This window comes from Bos indicus, chromosome 5, assembly GCF_029378745.1.
Source record: "Bos indicus isolate NIAB-ARS_2022 breed Sahiwal x Tharparkar chromosome 5, NIAB-ARS_B.indTharparkar_mat_pri_1.0, whole genome shotgun sequence".
Classification (NCBI taxonomy): domain Eukaryota; kingdom Metazoa; phylum Chordata; class Mammalia; order Artiodactyla; family Bovidae; genus Bos; species Bos indicus.
Genome location: NC_091764.1, coordinates 78,202,153 through 78,225,493, shown reverse-complemented (window position 1 = coordinate 78,225,493; position 23,341 = coordinate 78,202,153). Strand labels below are relative to the sequence as shown.

At 39.3% G+C, this 23,341-nt stretch overlaps 1 protein-coding gene across 4 annotated transcripts in view; it reads right to left on the bottom strand.

Annotated features, from left to right (window-relative positions):
* Positions 1-22,764, bottom strand: part of AMN1 (antagonist of mitotic exit network 1 homolog) — an 86,811-nt gene extending 64,047 nt beyond the window's left edge. The window contains exons 1-2 of one of the 4 annotated variants that reach the window (XM_019961374.2): positions 22,269-22,408; positions 19,092-19,155 (exon numbers count right to left, since the gene is read on the bottom strand). Coding sequence is in view for 2 of the 4 variants with exons in the window: in XM_070789860.1 (XP_070645961.1) it covers positions 22,269-22,700 (432 nt within the window). In the remaining 2 variants the exon portion in view is untranslated. Of the gene's footprint in view, positions 1-19,091; positions 19,156-22,268 lie in introns of all 4 variants that reach the window. The other 3 variants (XM_070789860.1, XM_019961373.2, XM_019961375.2) reach the window with 3 other exon arrangements.
* Between the last annotated feature and the right edge of the window lie 577 nt (positions 22,765-23,341).

The window sequence follows — 23,341 nt, the reverse complement described above, 5'->3', positions numbered from 1 at the left end:
TTAACCATGGCTTCACCGACCATCTATAAGGAGTTTATTCTTACTCTTAGACTTAATCCTTGATATCTCTTTCAGGTTAAAACATATTTTTTCAAAGAAGACACACAGATGGCCAACCAATATATGAAAAGATGCTCAACATCAATAATCATCAAGGAAATGCAAATCAAAATCACGAGATATCACCTCATACCTGCCAGAATGGCTATATCAAAAAGACAAGAAATAACAAGTATTGGAGAGGATGTGGAGAAGTGGGAAGCCTTGTGCACTGTTAGTGGGAATGTAAATTGATGCAGGCACTGTAGAAAAGAGTATAGAAGTTCCTCAAAAAATTAAAAATAGAACTACCATATGATCCAGGAAGGAATTCCACTTTTGGGTATTTATGCAAAGAAATATTTATTTATGCAAAGACTGCAAGGAGATAAAACCAGTCAATCCTAAAGGAAATCAACCTGAATATTCGCTGGAAGGACTGATGCTGAGGCTGAAGCTCCAATACTTTGGCCACCTGATGAGAAGAACTAACTCATTGGAAAAGACCCTGATGCTGGGAAAGACTGAAATCAGGAGGAGAAGGGGATGACAGAGGATGAGATGGTTGGATGGCATCACTGACTCGACAGACATGAGTTTAAGCAAGCTCTGGGAGTTGGTGACGGGCAGGGAAGCCTGGTGTGCTGCAGTCCATGGGGTCACAAAGAGTCGAACACGACTGAGTGACTGAACTGAACTGATGCAAAGAAAATGAAAATAATAATTTGAAAAGGTATCTGCACTACCATGTTCATTGCAACTTTATTTACAATATGAAGATATGGAAATAACCTAAGTGTCCATCAATGAATAAATGTATAAAGAAATATGTGGCATATATACAATAGAATATCACTCGGCCATAAAAAAGAATTATATCTTGCCATTTGCAGCAATATGGATAGACCTAGAGAGCATTATGGTAAGTGAGATGTCAGACAGAGAAAGCCAGATACCATATGACTTCTCTTATTTGTGGAGTATAAAAACAAAACAAAACAGAAAACCCAAAAAAAATTCATAGATGCAGAAAACAGACTGGCGGTTCTTGGAGGTGGAGGCTGGGGGTAGGGGTTGGGGAGAAATAGCTGAACTGTTTGGCTTTCTTTAGTTTAAGTAAATTGAATTAAAAATTTTAAAAATTATATTTCTAACTGCCTATGTGTTATTTCAACTGGATGTTCTGATTAATTTTCCTGATAAGACACTTCTCCATAATTATCTAATGATATCACAATATTCCTGGTCAACAAAGTTAAAAACTTTAGAGTAATTTTTAACTTCTATCTTTCTTTGTTATCTTTATTCAAAACTGTTCACTATCTCATAGCCAGAGGCAGTGCTATTAAAATGCTGGCCCAGTGAAGAGATTATGAACTTACGCAAGGACGTAAACCAAGCAGTTTACATCATGGAGAAGTCCCATTCCTCTGGACTAAACAGCGCATTTAGTAACAGTTGACTGCTATTCTGGATCAAGTTCCTTACCTTGTTAGAAGGTAACAAAAACCAAGGGAACTCCAGAAATAGCTTGCTGAACAACTAGTCTGAACATATTTTAACCCCAAAAGGTTAGAAAATATTATCCGAAAATATGGGCCTTAACATGGGAAACAATACTCCAATATGACAATGAAGGTCATGTAGTCAGTCTTTTTGTTTTAATTCAAAGTTTTGGATGATTTTTCTTCATATGTTCTCTTTTCATCTTTTTTCACTAAGCACTATGTTTTCAAGTTCCATCCAAGTGAACACATACACATCTATTCTTTACTCTCCTAGCAACTGCATACTACTCCATGGCACCTCTCCCAGTGATGGACATTCCAATTCTCTTTTACCAGAATGAATTTTGCAATGACCATCATCACATATGTCTCTCAGTTTGGGCTCTTTCTACCCCTTTCCAAAATTTTAAAACAGTTTCCTGTCCCCTTATTCTCAGCTACTCCCTAATTTGACTCTCTCTCTGCTCCCAGCATAGTTCCAAAACCTTCAATAACTTCCCATTGCTACATAAATTAAACACTCATTTCATTCTCATGGCCAACATTCTGCTCCTAATTACCTGGTTTTATGTCTTACTATTCCACTATTGTATTTTCCAGCCAGACAGAAATACTACATTCTGTCTTCTCACATATTTCTAACTTCCCTGTTTGTCAGACTTTGTTCTTTTTACTTCCTCTTGAATGTACTTCCATTTGTTAATCCCTCTTTTTGTCATTACTCCACCTATATTATAGTTATTTATATACTTGTGCTAGTCCCATAAGACTATACCTCTTTCATGCTAGTTATTTCCAACTATCATTGGCATAGTGGTTAATATGCCACATGTGTTTTTAAATGTATGCTTAACTGAATCTGTTGCTATTCAGTCATTCAGTTGTCTCTGATTCTTTGCAACCCCATGGACTGCAGCACGCCAGGCTTCCCTCTCCTTCACTATCTCCACTGAATACTTAGGGTTGATTTCCTTTAGGAGTGACTGGTTTGATGACCTTGTCAAAGGCACTCTCAAGGGTCTTCCCCAGCACCACAGTTCTAAAGCATCAATTCTCTGGTGCTCAGCCTTCTTTATGGTCCAACTCTCATATCCATATATGAATATGGGAAAAGAAAGTACAGTCTGTCACTGCTTCCACTGTTTTCCCATCTATCTGCCATGAAGTAACGTGACTGGGGGCTTCCCTGGTGGCTCAGTAGTAAATAATCCACTTGCAATGCAGGAGCTGCAAGAGATGTGAGTTCGATCCTTGGCTGGGTTCGATCCCCTGGAGGAGGGTACAGCAACCTACTCCAGTATTCTTGCCTGGAGAATCTGGTGGACAAAAGACCCTGATAGGCTACAGTCCATAGGGTCACAAAGAGTCAGACATGAAGTGACTTAGCTGTATGCACAATGGGACTGGATACCATGATCTTAGTTTTTTGAATGTTGAGTTTTAAGCCACCTTTTTTACTCTCCTCTTTCACCTTCATCAAGAGATTCTTTAGTTCTTCACTTTCTGCCATTAGAGTGGTGTCACCTGCATATCTGAGGTTATTGATATTTCTTCCTGCAATTGTGATTCCAGCTGGTGTTTCATCCAGCTTGGCATTTCAATGATGTACTCTCCACATCAGTTAAATGAGCACAGTGACTACAGCCTTGACATACTCATTTGCCAATTTTGAAACAGTCTGTTGTTCCATGTCCAGTTCTAGCTGTTGCTTCTTGTCCTGCATACAAGTTTCTTGGAGGCAGGTAAGGCGGTCTGGTATTTCTATCTCTTTAAGAATTTTCCACAGTTTGTTGTGATCCACAAAGTCAAAGGTTTTGGTGTAGTCAGTGAAGCAGAAGTAAATGTTTTTCTGGAACACTCTTGCTTTTTCTATGATCCAACAGATGTTTTGCAATTTGATCTCTGCTTCCTCTGCCTTTTCTAAATATAACTTGTATATCTGAAGTTCTCAGTTCACATGCTGTTGAAGCCTAGTTTGAAGGATTTTGAGCATTACCTTGCTAGCATGTGAAATGAGCGTTAATTGTGCATAGTTTGAACATTTTTTGGCATCACCTTTCTTTGAGATTGGAATGAAAACTGACCTATTCCAGTCCTGTGGTGACTGATTTTTTCTCAAATTTGCTGACATATTGACAGCAGCACTTTCACAGCATCGTCTTTTAGGAATTGAAATATCTCAGCTGGAATTCCATCATCCTCACTAGCTTTGTTTGTAGTAATGCTTCCTAAAGCCCACTTGACTTCATACTCCAGGATGTTTGGCTGTAGGTAGTGACCACACCATTGTGGTTAACCACGTCATTAAGACCTTTTTTGTATAGTTCTTCTATGTATTCTTGCACTTCTTCTTAATCTTTTCTGCTTCTGTGAGGTCACTGCTGTTTCTCTCCTTTATTGTCCCCATCTTTGCATGAAAGGTTCCCTTGGTATCTCTGATTTTCTTGAAGAGATCTCTAGTCTTTCCCATTCTAGTGATTTCCTCTATTTCTTTGCATTCACTGTTCACTTAAGAACGCTTTCTTATCTATCCTTGCTATTCTCTGGAACTCTGCATTCAGTTGGGTATGTCTCCCTTTTTCCTTTGCCTTTCACTTCTCTTCTTTTCTCAGCTATTTCTAAGGCCTCCTCAGACAACCACTTTGCCTTCTTGCATTTCTTTTTTGGTGGGGGGTGGTTCTGGTAGCCACCTCTTGTACAATGTTAGGAACCCCCATCCATTGTTCTTCAGGCACCCTGTCTATCAGATCTAATCCCTTGAATCTGTTAGTCACTTCCACTGTATAATCTTAAGGGATTTATTTAGGTCATACCTGAATGGTCTAGTGGTTTTCCCTACTTTCTTCAATTTAAGTCTGAATTTTGCAATAACGAGTTCATGATCTGATCCATAGTCAGCTCCTGGTCTTGTTTTTGCTAACTGTATATAGCTTCTCCATCTTTGACTACAAAAAATATAATCAATCTGATTTTGGTATTGATCATCTGGTGACCATCTACACATTGGCCATGTGTAGAGTCATCTCTTGTGTTGTTGGAAGAGGGTGCTTATCTGAATACTCCTAAAAATAAGAAACGATGGGTACAAAGAGATGGAAGACTTGAATCTGCCCACAGAGGTTCAGAGGATCAGTTGCATGGAAACTTCAAGGAACCTCAGAATAGAGTTCAGAACTGAGAGATAGGAATTAAGCCACATCTTAGGAGAAAAAGGTCAGGCTTTAGGTAACAAAGCCCTTGTTACACTGCTTTCCATGGTAGGTATGAAATAAGATTAATACCTAATATAAATGAATACTTACTATGTGCCAACCACTATTTCATGGAATTTACATGTACTGGCTTTTAATCTTCATAGCAGTTCAATAAGGCAGGTAATATTACCATGATTTTTCATTTACAGATGAGAAAACTGAAATTCAGACAAGTTATATCATTTGCATAAGACTGTATTACTAGTAAATGTTAAATGTATAGAACCCAGGTAGTCTGTTTTCCTAACTTCTACTCTTAACCTACTATGTCTTTCAGTTCAGTTCAGTTCAGTCAATAAGTTGTATCCAACTATTAACTATTATTAACTATTAATGACCCCGTAGACTGCAGGCTTCCCCATCCTTCACCAACTCCTGGAGCTTGCTCAAACTCACGTCCATCGAGTCGGTGATGCCATCCAATCATCTCATCCTCTCTCGTCCTGCCTTTAATCTTTCTGAGCATCAGGGTACTTTCCAGTGAAGGCTCATTGTTCTTTGCATCAAGTGGCCAAAGTACTGGAGCTTCAGCTTCAGCACCAGTCCTTCCAATGAATATTCAGGCCTGATTTCCTTTAGGATTGACTGGTTTGATCTCTTTGTTGTCCAAGGGACTCTCAAGAGTCTTCTCCAACACCACAGTTTAAAAGCATCAATTCTTTGGCGCTCAGCTTTCTTTACAGTCCACCTTTCACATCCATACATGACTACTGGAAAAATCATAGTTTAGAGTACACTGACCTTTGTCAGTAAAGGAATGTCTCCACTTTTTAATATGCTGTCTAGGTTGGTCATAGCTTTTCTTCCAAGGAGCAAGTGTCTTTTCATTTCATGGCTGCAATCACCATCTGCAGTGATTTTGGAGCCCAAGACAAAAAAGTCTGTCATTGTTTCATTGTTTCCCTATCTATTAGCCATAAAGTGATAGGACCAGATGCCATGATCTTAGTTTTCTGAATGTTGAGTTTTAAGCCAGCTTTTTCACTCTCCTCTTTCACTTTCATCAAAAGGCTTTTAAGTTCCTCTTCGCTTTCTGCCATAAGGGTTATATTATCTGCATATCTGAGGTTATTGATATTTCTCCCAACAATCCTGATTTTAGCTTGTGTTTCATCCAGTCCAGCATTTCACGTGATACACTCTGCACAGAAGTTAAATAAGCAAAGCAAAAATATACAGCCTTGATGTACTCCTTTCCCAACTGAAAACAGTCTAATTGTTGCTTCTTAACCTGCATACAGATTTCTCAGGAGGCAGATAAGGTGGTCTGATATTCCTATCACTTGAAGAATTTTCCACAGTTTGCTGTGATCCACACAGTCAAAGGCTTTAGTGCAGTCAATGAAGCAGAAGTAGATGTTCTAGAATTCTCTTGCTTTTTCTATGATGCAATAGATGTTGGCAATTTGCTCTCTGGTTCCTCTGACTTTCCTAAATCCAGCTTGAACATCTGGAAGTTCTCAGTTCACATACTGCTGAAGCCTAGCATGGAGAATTTCGAGCATTACTTAGCTAATGTGTGAGATGAGTGCAATTGTGCAGTAGTTTGAACATTCTTTGGCATTGCCTTCCTTTGGGATTAGAATGAAAACTGACCTTTTCCAGTCCTATGGCCATTGCTGAGTTATCCATATTTGCTTGCATATTAAGTACAGCACTTTCACAGCATCATCTTTTAGGATTTGAAATAGTTCAGTTGGAATTTCATCACCTCCACTAGCTTTGTTCGTAGTAATGCTTCCTAAGGCCCTCTTGACTTTGCACTCCAGGATGTCTGGCTCTAGGTTAGCGACCACACCATCGTGGTTATCTGGGTCATGAAGATCTTTTTTTGTATAGTTCTTCTGTGTATTTTTGCCACTTCTTTTTAATATGTTCTGCTTCTGTTAAGTCCTTGCTCTTTCTCTCCTTTATTGAGCCCATCTTTGCATGAAATATTCCCTTGGTATCTCTAATTTTCTTGAAGAGATCTCTAGTCTTTCTCATTCTATTGTTTTCCTCTATTTCTTCGTATTGATCACTTAAGAAGGCTTTCTTAATCTCCTTGCTATTCTTTGAAATTCTGTATTCAGATGGATATACCTTTCCTCTTATTCTTTGTCTTTCGATTCTCTTCTTTTCCCAGCTATTTGTAAGGCCTTCTCAGACAACCATTTTGCCTTTTTTGCATTTCTTTTTCTTAGGGATAATTTTGATCATAGCCTCTGGTACAAGGTTACAAACCTCCGTCCATAGTTCTTTAGGCACTCTATCTACCAGATCTAATCTCTTGAATCTATTTGCCGCTTCCACATATAATTATAAGTGTATAAACTGGGCATTGTTTTCACTTTGCCTCAGCCTCTTCATTCTTTCTGGAGCTATTTCTCCACTCTTCTCCAGTAGAATATTGGGCACCTACTGACCTGGGGAGCTCGTCTTTCCATGTCATATCTTTTTGCCTTTTCATACTGTTCATGGGGTTCTCAAGGCAAGAATACTGAAGTAATTTGCCATTCCCTTCTCCAGTGGACCACGTCTTGTCAGAATTCTCCCCCATGACCCATCCATCTTGGGTGGCCCTACACATCATGGCTCAGTTTCACTGAGTTAGACAGGACTATGATCCAAGTGATCAGTTTGGTTAGTTTTCTATAATTGTGGTTTCCATTCTGTCTGCCCTCTGAAGGATAAAGATAAGAGGCTTGTGAAGCTTCCTGATGGGAGGGCCTGGCTGTGGGGGAATGTAGGTCTTGCTCTGATGGGCTATGCTCAATAAATCTTTAATCCAATTTTCTGTTGATGGGTGGGGCTGTGTTTCCTCCCTGTAGTTTGGTCTTAGGCCAAACTATGGTATGGGGATGGTGACCTTCAAAAGGGCTTACACCAGGACTGTTGTATTTAGTCCATGGGGTAATTTACTCCTTACCCCATGGCCAGCCACTGTCAATCCATGTCTCCCCCAGAGACTCCTGGACACTCACAGGCAAGTTTGGTTCAGTCTCTATTTGGGTCACTGCTCCTTTCTTCTGGGTCCTGGTGCACACTAGGTTTTGTTTGTGTCCTCCAAGAGTGTTGCCCCAGTCCTGTGGAAGTTCTGTAATCATATCCCGCTGGCCTTCAAAGTCAAATTCCCTGGGGGTTCTCAGTCCCTTTACTGGATCCCCAGGTTGGGAAATTTGTGGCCCTAGAACTTTTTCAACAGTGTGAGAAATTCTTTGGTATAACTGTTCTCCTGTTTGTGGGTTATCTGCTCAGTGGTTCTATGGTGGGGCTCACATGCCACCCCTCCCAGGTCTGCTGCAGCCAGAGACCCTGTCCTCGCAGCAGGCCACTGCTGATCCATGCCCCCACAGGAGACAAACACTCAAAGGCAGATCTGGCTCAGTCTTTTGTGGGGTCGCTGGGTCCTCGTGCGAATAATGTTTTGTTTGAGCCCTCTGAGCTCTCTGGTGGGTATGGGGTTTGATTCAAAACATGATTTCTCCCCTCCTACTGTCTTGTTGGGACTTCTCCTTTGCCCTTGGACATGTGCTATCTTTTTTTGTTAGGATCCAACATTCTCCTGTCAATGGTTGTTCAGCTATTGGTTGCAACTTTGGAGTTCTCATAGGAGAAGATGAGTGCACGTCCTTTTACTCCGCCATCTTTCTGGTAACTTTTGCTTATCAAGTTCTTTGCTTTCCTTGAATTTGACTGTAGCTGTTTTGACTTGTGGATTTATTTGTACTGGTTTTGTCTTACTCCTGGCTTGTTTTCACTTTCATGAAGCCTGAGGCTGATGCCATGGACGAAGGCTGAGGCGTTGGTGGGTGGAGGAGACCTCTGCTGCCTCCATGGGCCTTGGGAAACCTCTGAAGTGTCCCAAGAACCCTTTGATGTGCCATGGCTGCTCGGCTTTCTCAGATGCCGAACCACTCTGTCTTTACTGACAGAAAAGATATTCTGTTCAGATGAAGTATAAAAACTATGCCAAAAACTAAACCAAGATACTTTATTCAGGACTCTATGCAAGTCTGAGTCTGCATAAAGGAGAATCAATAGATTTTTCTTTTATGAAAAGTGACTGTGGACTGAGGGCCAGAAGTTTATAAGATATAACATAAATGTCAAATCTTACTCTTTTAGAAGGCATTTGGTAGATTAAAGCAATTGTTCTTCTCAGTCTTAACTTTTTTTGTGGCAATATTAATAGACTGAAAGCTCCTGGAGATAAACAATTTCCTTTATAACTGCAATTTCCAGCACAATTTCTGGTGCGAAATAATTAATAACAATAACTAGCATTTAGTAGTATATATTACTTGCTGCTGCTACTGCTGCTTAAGTTGCTTCAGTCGTGTCCGACTCTGTGCAACCCCATAGATGGCAGCCCACTGGGCTCCCCCGTCCCTGGGATTCTCCAGGCAAGAACAATGGAGTGGATTGCCATTTCCTTCTCCGATGCATGAAAGTGAAAAGTGAAAGTGAAGTCACTCAGTTGTGTCCGACTCTTAGCGACCCCATGGACTGCAGCCTACCAGGCTCCTCTGCCCATGGGATTTTCCAGGCAAGTGTACTGGAGTGGGGTGCCATTGCCTTCTCCGATATATTACTTGCTAGTGTTAAAATAAAATGGAAATTAAGCTTGAAAATCATCCAAGAAAACAAAACCAGTTAGGCTATATAAGTGAAACTCTAGATTATTTCATGAACTTAAGCAAAAGTTAACTTAGACTATTTCTTATATATGCTTCTGATAACAATAGGCAAAACTTAAATCATCTTCCAAAATAGTATAAGATAAACATTTTTAACCAAATTCCTGTCATCTGTAAACTTCCACTGTAATAGACCATCATTGTAAATGTTCAATGACTTCCTCATTCTCACTTTATAAACCATCCTTTAACTACATAACTCTGAACTTCTAACCACTTTCAGTTTGAAGTCTCTGTTCATGAGTAGCTTCTTCCTCATTCAAAAAAATATTCATAACAAACAAATCTCTCTTTATTTTCTTTTGACAGTTTTTGGTGTCAGAAGTGGGACCTATAGACAACCCCTGATTAGTCAAGAGCCTGGTGAGTAAACAAGTGCCAGTACTAATAGAGTTCACTGTGCTCACTATTTTCTCACTGACCATGGAGTTTCATGGTAAATCTTTCTTGGATCCAAGCATCACTCCCTTTTGTGTTGAGCTCTCCAATTTTACTAAGAACTGTTACTTAAACTTTTTGTAAGTACCCAACTCTATTCAAAAAGTAGGGGGTTGGGTGGAGTAATCCCCTGGTTTCAGAACAGCTGTTCAAAAACAGGACCCCTCAGAGTTAAGATGTCCTAGAGAATCTATGGTGAAGATGGGTTCTACCTGGTCCAAATCACAGGCCAAGATCTTGACACTTTTTGAAAAAATGGGTGAACTTTATGAAGGATAACTGGATTTGCAGTAGCCACTTTGGGGAATCTTTAATTTAGATATGATAGTCCACCTTATTTACACCCTTAAAAAAAGAATATCCCAAACTTCTCAGAGACAATGGTAGGCAAAAACTTCTAAAAGACAAAATGACACCAAAAATATCTTCCCTAAAAGAATTCTTATAGCACACAGACAGAAAAATTTTGGTAAAACAAACTCTGGCCATAAGCAGGTAACCTTAATTTATTCCATCTGTCAGAAACAATTTGGATTCAGCTATTTTATTTTTTTTTAAGCTTTATATTATTGTACCTGACGCATGGCTAAATTTTTAAAATGAAAGTTATATGATCTCTGTGTCTATTTATGCATATAGATACATGTATACACAAATTCATGTATGTTATGTGAAAATTTTTAAAGAGCTCTATTTAATCTACTTAAAGGAAAATAAGCATTTACATAAATTATAGAGACTGACCCACATGTTTTTCAAGTTTGTATTATCTGGAATAAACTTTTCTAAATAAAACCCAACTTAAATGTGTCGGTTTAATAAAACAGGTTTGTCCTCAGGGTTGTCAATATTAAATATAATGTAAATACACAACCATTTCTACCCAGGTTTAATAGTCAAAGAAGTTTGTGCTATTTCTATGCTACAAAATTTGTCAGCAAGAAAAACAATATAAGATGATTATTAGCTGTTTAATGTTTAAGGCCAAGCATATTTATTAAAAACAAGTAGATTAAATAGATGTAAGATAAAAGTTTATACTAAGTTAAATTAAATGATGGATATTCAGTACCTGTCATAGCTTTTCTAGACTGCTTCTAAATATGATAATATACTGAAACATTAATTTTTACCTACTTTTGGCTTTTTAATTTTTACAATTGTTTATTTTTAAAAAAATATTTATTATTATTATTTTATTTTTAGTTATGTTGGTCTTAGTTGCAATACATGGGATCTTGCTTGTGGCACAACGGCTCTTCATTGCAGTGTGAGGGCTTCTCTCTAGTTGTGGTGTGCGGGCTCAATAGTTGTGGCGTGCAGGATTAATTGCCCTGCAGCATGTAGAATCTTAGTTTTCCAACCAGGGATTGAACTCAAGTCCCCTGAATTGGGAGGCAGATTCTTAACCACTGGACAACTGGAGAAGTCCCTACTGAGACTGAGTAATAAACACGCCTCTTGCAGATTAAAAACATTACACTATAGAAAATATGAACAGGCCAGTTATGAATTTGAATTAAACTGAATCAGTAATTTAAAAATCTCCCAACAAACAAAACTGCAGGACCAGATGGCTTTATAAGTGAATTCTACCAAAAATTTAGGAAAAAAGTTAACACCTGTTCCAAATAAATCCAAAAAAATTGCAGACCAAGGAACACTTCCAAACTCATTCTGTGAGTGAATATCATCAATCTGATACCCAAACCAGACAAAAATATCACAAAAAAGAAAATTACAGGCCAACATCACTGATGAACATAAATGTGAAAATCCTCATCAAACTATTAGCAAGCTGAATTCAATAGTACATTAAAAGAGTCATCAGGGATGGGATGAATCAGTCTCATCCTTGAATAGTTCAATATCCACAAAGAAATCAATGTGTTATACCACATTAACATATTGTAGAAAAATATCATCCTCTCAATAAATGTAGAAAAACTTTTGACAAAATTTAACATCTAGTTATGGTAAAAACTCTCAACAAAGTTGGTATAGAAGTAATGTACCGTAACATAATAAAGGCCATATATGACAAGCCCACATCTAACATCATATTCAACAGTGAAAAGTTGAAGGCATTTCTTTTAAGATAAGGAACAAGACAAGGATACCACTCTTACCAAGTCTATTCAACGTAGTATTGTAAGTCCGAGCCACAGCAATCAGAAAAGAAAAAGAAATAAAAGGAATCGACATAAGAAAGGAAGAATTAAAACCATCACTGTTTGCAGATGACATGATACTACACATAGAAAATCCCAAAGCCACCAATCTAAAAAACCATATTTGATCAGTGAATTCAGTAAACTTGCAAGATACAATGTACAGAAATCTGTTGCATTTCTGTATATTAACAATGAACTATCAGACAGAGGAATTAAAAAAAAAAACACTCCCATGTTCAACTACATCAAAAAGAATAAAATACCTAGGAATAAACATAACTAAGGAGGTAAAAGATCTGTACTTAGAAAACTATAAAGCACTGATGAAAGAAATTGAGGATGATACAAATAGATGAAAAGATACACTGTGTTCATGAACTGAAAGAATCAGTATTGTTGCAATGATCATACTACTCAAGGCCATCTACAGATTCTATGCAATTCCTATCAAAACACCACTGGCATTTTTCAGAGAACTAGAAAAAATAATCTGATAATCTGTATGGAAACACAAAAGACCCCTCAACAGCCAAAACAATCTTGAGTAAGAAGGACACAGATGGAAGTATCATGCTTCCTGATTTCACACTGTACTACAAAGCTACAGAAATCAAAACAGTATTGTACTGGCACAAAAACAGACACATTAGGTTAAATGAAGCAGAACAGAAAGTCCAGAAATACACATTTTGGTCAGTTAAACTATGACACAGGGTCAAGAATATACAATGAGGAAAAGACTGTCTCTTCAATAAGCATTGCTGGGAAAATTGAACAGTTACATTTAAAGAAATAAAAGTAGAACATTTTCTCATACCATATATAAAAATAAACTCAAACTGGGTTAAAGACTTCAACGAAAGGCCTGAAACCATTAAAAATCCTAGAATAAAACATAGGTAGTTAAGCTCTCTGACATTGGTCCTACCAATACTTGTAGGGTTATTTCTCCTCAGGCAAGGGAAACAAAAGCAAACATAAACAAATGAGACTAAATTAAACTAAAAAGGTTTTGCAGAGTGAAGGAAATTATCAACAAAACAAAAGGCCACCTAGTGAATTTAAAGATATTTGCAAACAATATTTCTGATAAGGGTTTAATATCCAAAATATACAAAGAATTCATACATCTCAACATTAAAAAACAAACAACTTAAAAAATGAGCAGAGGACTGGAATAGATACATTTCCAAAGAAGACACACATATGGCCAAGAGGCACCTGAAGAGATGATCATTTCACTCATCATCAAGGAAATACGAATCAAAACCACGAGATATCAACTCACACCTGTTAGAATGGACATTATCAAAAAAAGAAGTAACAAGTGCTGATAAGGATGTGAAGAAAAGGGAAGCTATGTGCACTGCTGGTGAGGATGTAAATTGGTGCAGCCACTATAGAAAACAGTATGGAGATTCCTCAAAATAGAACCACCATATGATCCAGCAATGCCACTCCTAAGTATTTATCTTTAGAAAACAAAAACTAATTAAAAAAGATAAATACTACACTACGTTCAATGCAGCATTACTTATAATAAAGATATGGATGCAACCTAAGCACCCACCAAGAGCTGAATGGATAAAAATGTGATATATATTGCAAAATGGAATATTACTCAGCCATTAAAAAGAATGAAATATAGCCATTTGCGACAATATGAATGGGCCTAGAAGGCATGATGGTTAAGTGAGATAAGTCAGACAAAGACAAATACTATGTAATTTCACTTATATGTGAAATCTAAAAAACAAAACTGAACATAACAAAACAGATATAGCTATAGATTTAGAGAACAAATAGATGGCTGCCAGAGGGGAGGGGATGGGGTGAGGAAAAAATAGATGAGGGGGATTAAGAGGTACAAACTTCTGGTTGAAAAATAAATGAGTCATGGGTATGAAATACACAGTGTATAGAATATAATCAATAACTATAAATATCTTTATATGGTGAGATATTATAACTAGATTTATTGCAGTTATTACTTTGAAATGTGTAGAAATACTGAATCACTATTTTGTGTAACAGGAACTAATATAGTGTTGTAGGACAATTATGGAGAAGGCAATGGCACCCCACTCCAGTACTTCTGCCTGGAAAATCCCATGAATGGAGGAGCCTGGTGGGCTGCAGCTCATGGGGTCACTAAGAGTCGGATACGACTGAGTGACTTCACTTTCACTTTCCACTTTCACGCATTGGAGAAGGAAATGGCAACCCACTCCAGTGTTCTTGCCTGGAGAATCCCAGGGACGGGGGAGCCTGGTGGGCTGCCGTCTATGGGGTCGCACAGAGTCAGACACGACTGAAGTGACTTAGCAGCAGCAGCAGCAGGACAATTATACTTTTAAAACAAAAAACAAATTTATAGAAAGATATCAGATTTGTAATTACCAGAAGCAGGGGGAATTGGATGAAGGCATTAATCTTTAAGTTATAGGACTTATAGTTATAGGACAAATAGGTGCTAGGGATGGAATGCACAACACAGCAAATACAATTAACACTGTATGTCACATATAAAAGTTGTTATGAGAATAATTCCTAAGAGTTCTCATCATGAGAAAAATCTTTTTTCTCTGTTCTATTTTGTATCTATATAAGATGACAGATGTTCACTGAACTTACTGTATATGTCAGTCAAGTCATTATGCAATATATTTCAAACTTACACAGTGCTGCATGTCAATTATTTCTCAATGAAACTGTGAGAAAAAGTTGTACTGTAAAAAAACATGTCTCTAAAAATATGTTTTGTAATTATGTATTCATGAATTTGCTAATCTACTACAGGATGCTGCTATATGACAGATAGTTCAACAACTGCATGCTTCTGAGTTTCCACTGGAAAATAAATGTTAATAAAAGTTAAATTTAATAATCAATATATAAAAATAAACACTAGAAACAAAAATGAAAGAAAACAACTTTGTATACAAGGTATGAGAAATGGGATGTATTTCTATACGAAAGTGAAAGTCTATCAGTTGTGTCCAATTCTTTGAGACCCCACTGGTGGTGGCCTGCCAGGCTCCTCTGTCCATGGAATTCTCCAGGCCAGAAAACTGGAGTGGGTAGCTGCTTCCTTCTCCAGGGGATCTTCCTGACCAAGGAATCAAACTCAGGTCACCTGCCCTGCAGGCGGAATCTTTACCAATGGAGCCACCAGGGAAGCCCCAAAATACTGGAGTGGGTAGCCTATCCCTTCTCCAGGGGATCTTTCTGACCCAGGAATTGAACTGGGGTCTCCCCATCACAGGTGGATTCTTTACCAACTGAGCTATCTGGGAAGAATAGGCAGGAATATAGGTTGTGTTTCTGTTATGGAAAGAAAGGGAGTAATTTTATACAGTAACTTGGTAAAGTAAAATTACTGATTACTCCAAAATCAGAAAAAGGACTAATACAAAGTCTAAATGAATATAGAAAGTTTCTTGTTTATAAATTTCATGTTGAAAGGTGAAATTTAGCTAAACTTAAATAGATTTATTTATAAGAGTTTTAAAAATGAGCTCAGTAATAAACTGATACAAATTGGAGGTTCCCCGTCCCCCGTGTTAAAAAGTTTCTTAGATTACTGATCTGTTCTTAATGTTATAAAAGGTTTTACTTTACCTTTTGTGTAATCTATCTAGAAACTAAAGATTCTGTGTCTTAGAAAAATAATTTCCTATGCTTCATATTATCTTTATCAGGTCTGTAATTAGTTAGGAAAACTGAACCTTTGCGACAAGAGGTAAGGCTTTTTGGTTTTATTAAAAAAAATTATTTACTTACACTAATTTTTGTCTGAATTTTCATACTGTTCATGGGGTTCATGGGGTTCTCTAAAGAACCTCTTGATGAAAATAAAAGAGGAGAGTGAAAAACTTGGCTTAAAACTCAACATTCAAAAAACTAAGATCATGGCATCTGGTCCCATCACTTCATGGCAAGTAGATGGGGAAACACTGGAAACAGTGACAGATTTTATTTTCTTGGGTTCCAAAATCACTGCAGATGATGACTGCAGCCATAAAATTAAAAGACACTTGCTCCTTGGAAGAAAAGCTATGACCAACCTAGACAGCACAATCAAAAGCAGAGACATTACTTTGCCGCCGACAAAGGTCCGTCTATTCAAGCTATGGTTTTTCCAGTAGTCATGTATGGGATGTGAGAGTTGGGCCATGAAGAAGGCTGAGCACAGAAGAATTGATGCTTTTGAACTGTGGTGTTGGAGAAGACTCTTGAGAATCCCTTGGACTGCAAGGAGATCAAACAAGTCAATCCTAAAGGAAACCAATACTGATTATTCATTGTAAGGACTGATGCTGAAGCTGAAGCTCCAATACTTTGGCCACCTGATGCAAAGAGCCAACTCACTGGAAAAGACCCTGATGCTGGGAAAGATTGAAGGTGGGAGGAGAAGGGGACAACAGAGGATGAGATGGTTGGATGGCATCACCGACTCGATGGACAAGAGTTTGAGCAAGTTCCGGGAATTGCTGATGGACAGGGAAGCCTGGTGTGCTACAGTCCATGGGTTGCAAACAGTCGGACACAACTGAGTAATTGAACAACAGCAAAATGTTATTAATATGTGTTCCAGAAATTACATGAAATTCTTAGAAATCTGACACATCCTAGTATAATGTTATCAGTCATCTTAAAATATTGTATGTCATAGAAATAACTGAATTTATCTGACAATTTTATCATTTTTTTAAATAGGGAACTCTCATCAGATCTTTAACCATGGCTATTTTTAACTCTTTTGTCATTCACAGAGGGTTACTGTTCTACTCTTAATTCTTCTCATAAAGCATTTACAATCAACTATAGGCTGGAACAACAGAATGGTTCCAAATGGGAAAAGGAGTATGTCAAGGCTGTATATTGTCACCCTGCTTATTTAACTTATATGCAGAGTACATCATGAGAAACGCTGGGCTGGAAGAAGCACAAGCTGGAATCAAGATTGCCAGGAGAAATATCAATAACCTCAGATATGCAGATGACACCACCCTTATGGCAGAAAGTGAAGAGGAACTAAAAAGCCTCTTGATGAAGGTGAAAGAGGAGAGTGAAAAAGTTGGCTTAAAGCTCAACATTCAGTAAACTAAGATCATGGCATCTGGTCCCATCACTTCATGGCAGATAGATGGGGAAACAGTGGAAACAGTGTCAGACTTTATCTTTTTGGGCTCCAAAATCACTGCAGATGGTGACTGCAGCCATGAAATTAAAAGACGTTTACTCCTTGGAAGGAAAGTTATGACCAACCTAGATAGCATATTCAAAAGCAGAGACATTTCTTTGCCAACAAAAGTTCGTCTAGTCAAGGCTATGGTTTTTCCTGTGGTCATGTATGGATATGAGGGTTGGACTGTGAAGAAAGCTTAGCGCTGAAGCTGAAGCTCTAATACTTTGGCCACCTGATGCAAAGAGCCAACTCATTGGAAAAGACCCTGATGCTGGGAAAGATTGAAGGTGGGAGGAGAAGGGGACGACAGAGAATGAGATGGCTGGATGGCATCACCGACTCGATGGACATGAGTTTGGGTAAACTGTGGGAGTTGGTGGTGGACGGGGAGGCCTGGCGTGCTGCAGTTCATGGGGTCGCAAAGAGTCGGATGCGAATGAACTGAACTGATACGCCAGAATGCTTTGTCTTTGTGTAGATTCACAGAAAGGACCCTGACAAGTACTCTAGAATATAGCTTTCTGATAATTTTAAGATCACACCAGTAAACTAAGAATTTCTAGAACTCTAATGGAGAAACGGCTTAATTCATAAAACTGGTAACCCAAGATTAGGGAAAATAAAGATTAATTCCAAGAGCCCAAATGAACTGATGAAAATAACTAACTTTTATGACTTTTCTTGAAACATTGTTGGTTCTTTAATGCTTGTTTTCCAGATTTAAAATCTTTTTTTCCCTCTCCTTCTAAGTTATCTAAATCTACAACAATTTGGTATACTTTTGTAAACAAAAATGAAACATTTTTTTCTCCTTATCTGATTCCTTCAGAATTAAAACAAATTTTAAAAACCATGTTATTGACTATTCCTATTTTCATGGCAATAGATATTTGCATAAATTCAATTAGAATTTGTTTTCCCTGTAATAGGACATAACTGCTAAGTACTTGGCTTGGCTTCTTAGCATAAAGAGGCTTTTAAAGATGTAACCTGAGTTTCCTTGTTAAGTGAGTTTTAAGTATCTAAAGTTGACTTAAAAAAAAAAAAAAAATATATATATATATATTTGTTTGTTTGTTTGTTTTTGGCTGTGATGGGTCTTAGTTGTCGCACAAGGGATCTTTTGTTGGCACGAGGGATCTTTTGTTGCCACACAGGCTCCAGAGATAGCGGGCTCCAAAGTTGTGGTACATAGGGGCTTATTTGCCCTAGGGCCTGTGGGATCTTAGTTTCTGACCAGGGATCGGATTTGGGTCCACAGTATTGGAAGGTGGATTCTTAACCACTGGACCACCAGAGAAATCCCTAAAGTTGACTCTATAGAGTCAATAAAGGACCTTGAATATTACCAAAGCTTTGATTGGAATATCATATTTGAGAATGCACATAAAATCTATTCTTGCTGTACTTATATAAATAACAAGTCAAGTTTAAAGAGACTAGACTTATTTTACAAATTACTTACTATGATTATCTTTGGTAAAAATGACTATAGAGAGAAAAATTATGTTTAAACAGAAAACTTTGACATACCCATAATCAAATTCTAGTCCTGCTTATTTTCTTGGGTTTTTGTTTCTAACTGTAAACTGGACTGTATCCTGAACTCTTATGGTTTTCTCTAACATCTGGCTACAACTCTTCAAACTAATATTTTCAATTTTCTCCCACCCTTCTGACTTGAAATTAAAACTAAAACTGTTCTTTTCCTCAAACACTACAAGATAAAGCTATAGGTCTTGATATAGACTTCAGAGAATTCACCACAATGGATCATGTATAGACAAAAAATCAACCTTCATACTTACTTCTTCTATGTAGGCCACTCAGACCTCAGCAGAACACCTGATGACATCATCACTGACATTCAAACTGCAAACCAGGAAAATCTATCAGTTTAAAACTGCCATCTTCATTCCACCATCTAAAAATCTAAGCTCAGCTCCAAAAATTTTCTTGACTGGCTGCTCTCTAGACTCAGTAACAGCATTTATACTTTGTTCCAACTAATCTTTAATCTTTGCCTTTCTTTTGTTTCCACAGTAATACTTATTAAATAACTGATTGCTTATACCATATAGAAGATTACTTACATGGAAGCTTACCTATCACACCATCTCCTAAAATAAGGCATCTTCATGTTAATCCCATCCAAAGTAACCATGACATAGTTCAGTACTATAAGACACTAATATAATACTGAAAGGCTTATTTCCACCAGGTCCATAAAGCTTTCTGTGGTCTGCTTCTAAAACAAGACAATGCCTCATATATTAAAACCTAGAGACTCAGTTTATTGGAAAAGACACCAACAAAAAACTGCACTTAAATCTCACTAGGAGAGACTTTATCCTCTGAAAAACTATAATCACAGTAAGAATCTAGAAATTCTTTAGCCAGAGTTATTTTAGACAACTGCATAGCCTTAGACACCCTAACTACCCAAGATGGAGGTGCATGTACTATTGTAAGAGAGCAAGATGAGCACAGCCCTTAGCAGGCAGCCATTGCTGTGCCTCACTACTCTGTACTCTGTTACTAGGCAACAGGTCTTGCTCAGTCATTGCTCAGTGCCCCAATAGGCCCTGCCCACAAGTAACTGTCAATGAAGGGCCGTTAGGGAAGTGATTTACCCAAGGGTCATTGGTGTGGTGGTCATTAGGTGGAAAGTGAAGTAAGAGGCAGATTTAGGCCTTCTCCTGGAGGCCCTCCAGCTCACTCAGCCTTGGGCCAGCAGGTGAGCTGGAGCGCCCAGGTAACACACTAAGAACTGTGTTCTTCTATAGGGCTCCAGAGCCCTTACTAAGGCCCTCCACTAGCCTTGGTCCAGGCCTTGAACCTGGTCTCCCCATCTGGGTGGTTTGAGGAGACTGAGGGCCAGTTGGGTTGAGTGCCTGGCTCCCTCAGAGATGACATCTGGGCAGGATGTGGGAACCTGGCCCTGAGAGATCTGCCAACTGAGATCTGCCTCCTATTAGCCAGAACTGGGCTCTTGGAGGGTGAAAGTTGTGCTTTGGGACCTTGCCCTTTCTTGTCAAGACACAGAATAACATTCATTTGGTAGAGATTTACAGGAATGTTGTTACCTGATCACGACCTGACCTCAAGAGCAAAGGATTTTACACAAGAAGTTTGTAACAACTAACCACGCCACTCCCTCACCTTTTACTTTTAAAGGAGCTTGCTGAAAGCTTTCAGTAACTTTGGGGTTCTTAGAGCATGAACCACCCATCTCCTTGTATGAATCTGTAATAAATCTCTGTTTCAAACTCTAATGTTTTATTATTGATGCGCCTCACTGGGCACACGGACTTGTGATTCGTTAACAGCATAACTGGTTAAAAAAAAAAGTTTCTATGTTAATATACCAAAAAGATCTGAAAGACTAGATGCCAATCTTTCATCAAATAGGCAACACTTCTGAAATATAAGTTCAATCCCTGGATCAGGAAGATCTCCTGAAAAAGGATATGCCAACCCACTCCAGTATTCTTGTCTGGAGAATCCCATGTACAGTGGACCCTGGCAGGCTATAGTCCATAGGTTCGCAGAGAGTCAGACATGACTTAGGTGACTTAACACACACACACTTCTCTTGATTATTTAGTTGGAAATCTCTGCTTTGGAGAATCCTTTTCAATACTTGGCTATTATTCTCCTGATAGTCATCATCTTAGCCTCCTTAATGCATTGTATCCTCTCTAGAGTTCTAAATGTCTTCAGTGGCTACTCACACATCAAATGTTCTGCATTAGTGTTAGACAACTGGAAGAACACAAAGATTCTACTGCCAGTATCCACGGTGACTATGCAACTACCAGTAAGGGCAATTACAAAACCATCCATCCCAATGCCTACATTGAAGGAGTAGTGAGAGTAACACTATATTGGTTCACTCTCAGCTTGCTGAGAGAATGACTGAAAGTTGGGGATTTTTTTAAATAAAATAAATCGAGACCAGGCTTGAAAAATCCCTCAGGGTGACCAAACTAGTTAAGTCACATAAGCAAAACCAAATCTAGTTTATATCATGAACATAAGTGAAACTTATTTCTTATAAATGCCTCTGACAATCAACTTAAATCATCTTCTTAAAATAGCCTAATCACTTTTAACCAATCTCCTACCATCTGTAAACTCCTAATGTCATAAACCATTGCAAAGGTTAAAGAACTTCCTTATGCTCACTTTATAAGCCATCCTATAATGACATGCTTATAAAATATTCATATCAAGTTAAGCTCTCTGAAATTTCTTTTAATACTAGGCAGTTACAGGCCATAGCGTTACAGGGAGGAGTAAATTTAACATACTTAGAAGACTGCCTAGTATTAAAAGAAATTTCAGAGAACTTAACTTGATACGAATATTTTACAGGCATAGAAAATCCCCACGGACAGAGGAGCCTGGCTGGCTACAGTCCATGTGGTCGTAGAGTCAGACACGACTGAGCGACTAAGCACATAACGCCATGAGATAGGTAACTGTTATTATACTAACTTTGTAAGGTTAAGCTACTCTCCATAGTCATACAGCTGGAGAATGGTAGACCCGGGAGCTGAACCCAGCAAGCGCAATCAGGGATTTAAGCGCTGTGTCAAAGAATCAATAATTATCCCCATTACAGTAACTGGGTGTAACTCTGCTGAAGGCTTTTGAGAGCCCCGTCCAGTGTTTTGTTTTATTTTACTAAGGCTTTTAGCTCCTGCCAGAGACAGGCCACTGCCAGGAATCGCCTGGGCGAGGAGCTGTCAAGGCTGAGTTCGGACACCTATCGGGGGACAGAGGGGCAAGCCTGCCGGGCAGCCCACTTGGCACGATTTTTCTCAGCCAGGATAGGAAAAATCACGGACCCAGGAGCAGAAACAGCCTGTGGACCTCCTCGATGGGAGGCAGGAAGGGGGCGGGGATGGGTGCCGTGATGGGTGGCGGGCGCGGGCTGTGCCGGGGCGGGGCGAGAGGAAGGCGGGCCGGGGCGAACTCACAGATCCAGCAGCTGACTGACCCGCTGGGGGCTGGGCATCGCGGCCGCCCTTCGGAGCTTCTTCCGCGGTCCCGAGGCCGCGGAGATTCAGCCAGAGACCGTCTGTCAACTCCCGCCTCCAGCGCAACGCGTAGTCCCTCGTGACGTCACCCGCCTCTTCCGGTGACCAGGCGCCGGCGCTCTCGCCACTACAGAGGGAGAGCGTAGCCCCCTCCGGGCGGAACCCTGGATGCTGCGTCCGAGAGACAGTGTGATAAACTAGAGGGAAATCTTGGGCTCTGAGAAGGACTGCGTGAGCTGTCGTTCTGCAGTCCCGCCGGCGCGGCTCCGGCGGTTTCCCTCGTGGGCTAGCCAGGTGCCGGACCTCTTCTAGTACCTCCTGGAACCTCGCGGCTCTGCGCGTGGCCGCTGTTACTACAGGGGTGCATTTCATGCTGGGCCCAGCGTTAGTGGATGCACACCGGAGACCCTCTTAGATACAGAAACCATGACCGTCAAAGGGCGTGTTTTAGAGGACTGGAGAGTGACGTTTATCGAGCACTTCCTGTAAGAAAGTGAGCACTAAACTACCTGTTTTCAATTAGTAACCATATTTTGGTCTTCCCTGATGGTACCGTGGATAAGAATCAGCCTGCCAATGCAGAGGGCATGGGTTTAATCCTTGGTCGGGGAGGATTCCACAGGCGTCAGAGTAACTAAGCCCGTGAGCCGCAACTACTGAAGCCTATTTTACTAGAGCCTGTGCTCCAGAAGAAGAGAAGCCACTACAAGGAAGAGTAGCCTCCTACCCTCTACTGCAACTAGTGAAAGCCTGCGTGCAGCAACAAAGACCCAGCATAACCAAAAATAATAAAAAGTTAACCATATTCTTTTAATCCTGCGAAATCGGAATTTGTTGTTGTTAGTCAAGTTGTGTCCAACTCTTTGCGACCCCATGGACTGCAGCACGCCAGGCTTTCCTGTCCTTTACCATCTCCCAGAGCTTGCTCAAACTCATGTCCATTGAATCGGTGATGCCATCCAATCATCTCATCCTCTCTCGCCCCCTTCTTCTCCTGCCTTTTATCTTTCCCA